At 34.6% G+C, this 2,358-nt stretch overlaps 1 protein-coding gene across 1 annotated transcript; it reads left to right on the top strand.

Moving 5' to 3' along the window:
• Positions 1-501: 501 nt before the first annotated feature.
• LOC137406858 (uncharacterized) lies at positions 502-1,248 on the top strand. Its single transcript, XM_068093464.1, has one exon. It carries the CDS (start codon positions 502-504, stop codon positions 1,246-1,248), a length of 747 nt encoding a protein of 248 aa, XP_067949565.1.
• Positions 1,249-2,358: the final 1,110 nt, after the last annotated feature.

The raw sequence follows: 2,358 nt of genomic DNA, 5'->3' as shown, positions 1-2,358 counted from the left end.
ACTGTTTAAGATTACATTACTGATTAAATTAATAATTTATTAACAGTTTAGGATTACATTAATGATTAAATTAATATTTTACTAACAGTGAAAAATTGCATTACTGATTAAATTAATAATTTATTAACAGTTTAAGATTACATTACTGATTAAATTAATAATTTATGAACAGTTTAAGATTACACTAATGATTAAATTAATAATTTATCAACAGTTTAAGATTACGTTACTGATTAAATTAATAATTTATTAACAGTTTAAGATTACATCAGTTGGCAGTTGGCTTTCGTAGAGAGAGGTTGTGCTTTTTTCCACTCTCTCACAGCTTTATGTTAATAACTAAACTTTATCACAGCAACTACTTTACTTAGCATTCTGCTTCAATTGGATTGCTGATTATATTATTCTTGGATATTCTGTACTGCAAGTGGAGGAAGCGAGGGTGGTGATATCTCTATGAGCCACCCTCGAATCGGGTAAGTGCCTAGTACACTTTTCGATATGGGACCTAAAAAGGGAGCAGCTAAATCGACAGAGAATAGTGATCAGGAAGCCGGTCCAAAGCTTATCGACATTGACGAAAAATTAAACCTAATTCTTACTAAGCTTGGTAATATCGAATTTCGTCTCAATTTAATTGAGAGCAAACAGTCCGATTTTGAAAAGTCTCTCAATCACGTTCATCAAGAAAATGAGGGCATTCAACTCAAGCAGAGAGATTTATCCAAATCCATAGTAGAAATAGAATCTAAAATCGGTAAACTGGAAGGCTTAGAGTCTCGAATTGAAGCAGCAGAGTATGCTGAAAGAGCAAAATGTGTCGAGTTAAATGGGATTCCATATGATAAATCGGAAAATCTGAACCTTGCTTATCAGAAATTGCTAAGTTCCTTCAAATCTGATAAATTACCTACCACCATCGACAAGATATACCGCATTAGACAAAGCAAGCGCATCATCATAAAGTTCACCCAAACCAATCAGCGCAATGAGTTCTTCCAGCAATATCGAAAAAACATTCAATCCCTCTCAGCACTTGGTTTCAAAGAAACAGGAAGGATCTATATCAATGAAGTATTGAGTCGTGCTCAAAGCACACTTTTCTGGAAAACCCGGCAATTTAAAGTGGAATACAACTATAAATATGTGTGGACATCTAATCAAAGAATATATCTGCGTAAAACTCCTGACTCGGATGCCATCCCTATAAACTCTGAAGACGATTTAGAAACGCTAAAACTTCTTTAAATACTCCAGTGAACTTTTACTACTGAGCTTCCTGGCAAAATGGCAGATTCTGAATTGGATTTAGATCTAGATTGTCATGGATACTGTATTAATGATTTTTTGTTCAGCCAGAGTTTCTTCGCTGACAAACTTTCAATACTTAACGTGAACTGCCAGAGCCTTAGAAATAAATTTTTTCTTTTTGAACAATTTCTGGCATGTTGTAATGTTCCTTTTGATGTTATTTGTGTAACAGAAACATGGTTGAATGATGACGAGACAAAATTTTTTGAAATTTCAAATTACACTTTTTCAGGTGCGCAACGTGCTACACGCGGAGGTGGAGCTGGGATCTATGTGCGAGATGGCATTGGTGTGGAGGTGTTGCCGGCTGTGGACATTGCTGGGTCTGACACTCATTCTGTTGGACTGCATTTTGGTGTTTATGCTTCACCTATTATTCTAACTGTGATTTATCGGCAGCCCAGCGCAGGTGTTGCTGAATTTCTTGATGATCTTGAACGCCACATTTCTTCTTCTCACGCAAGTAATCACATCATTGCTGGTGATATCAACATTGATTATTTAGACAATTCTAGTGATGACTATGCCAACTTGTTAGCAACTTACTGTTTTTATAACACTATAACTATTGCAACCCACCATTTTAAGCCCTCAAACAAATGGACGTGCTTGGATCACATTTTGACAAACTTTGTTAGTCCGACAGTGACATCTGGAACTATAAGCGCAGACTTTAGTGACCACTTGCCCACATTTTCATTTTTTCACAAATTTAAAAATAATCAACCCATCTCCCGAAAAACTATTAATTCATATCCTGTAATTGATTATAAAAGTCTAAGAATCATGCTTGAAAACACTAATTGGGACAAAATCTTTTCAAATGATGTCGATTACTTCTATAACGCTTTTTTTGACAAATTATCTGATTGTTCCCAGAAATGTAAATACCAAAAATCAGTAAACACTAAATCTAATCAAACTTTCTTAAAGCCATGGATGACTGAAAACCTTTTGTTGAGCATTAAAAAGAAATATCGTCTTCATAGAAAACTTCAATCTAACCCACTCAATTTAAAATTGAAGTGCCAATATAACAAACTTAGA

Source organism: Watersipora subatra, chromosome 10 (assembly GCF_963576615.1).
Source record: "Watersipora subatra chromosome 10, tzWatSuba1.1, whole genome shotgun sequence".
Lineage (NCBI taxonomy): Eukaryota > Metazoa > Bryozoa > Gymnolaemata > Cheilostomatida > Watersiporidae > Watersipora > Watersipora subatra.
The sequence above is the reverse complement of the archived record's forward strand: the minus strand, read 5'-3'. Positions and strand labels throughout refer to the sequence as shown.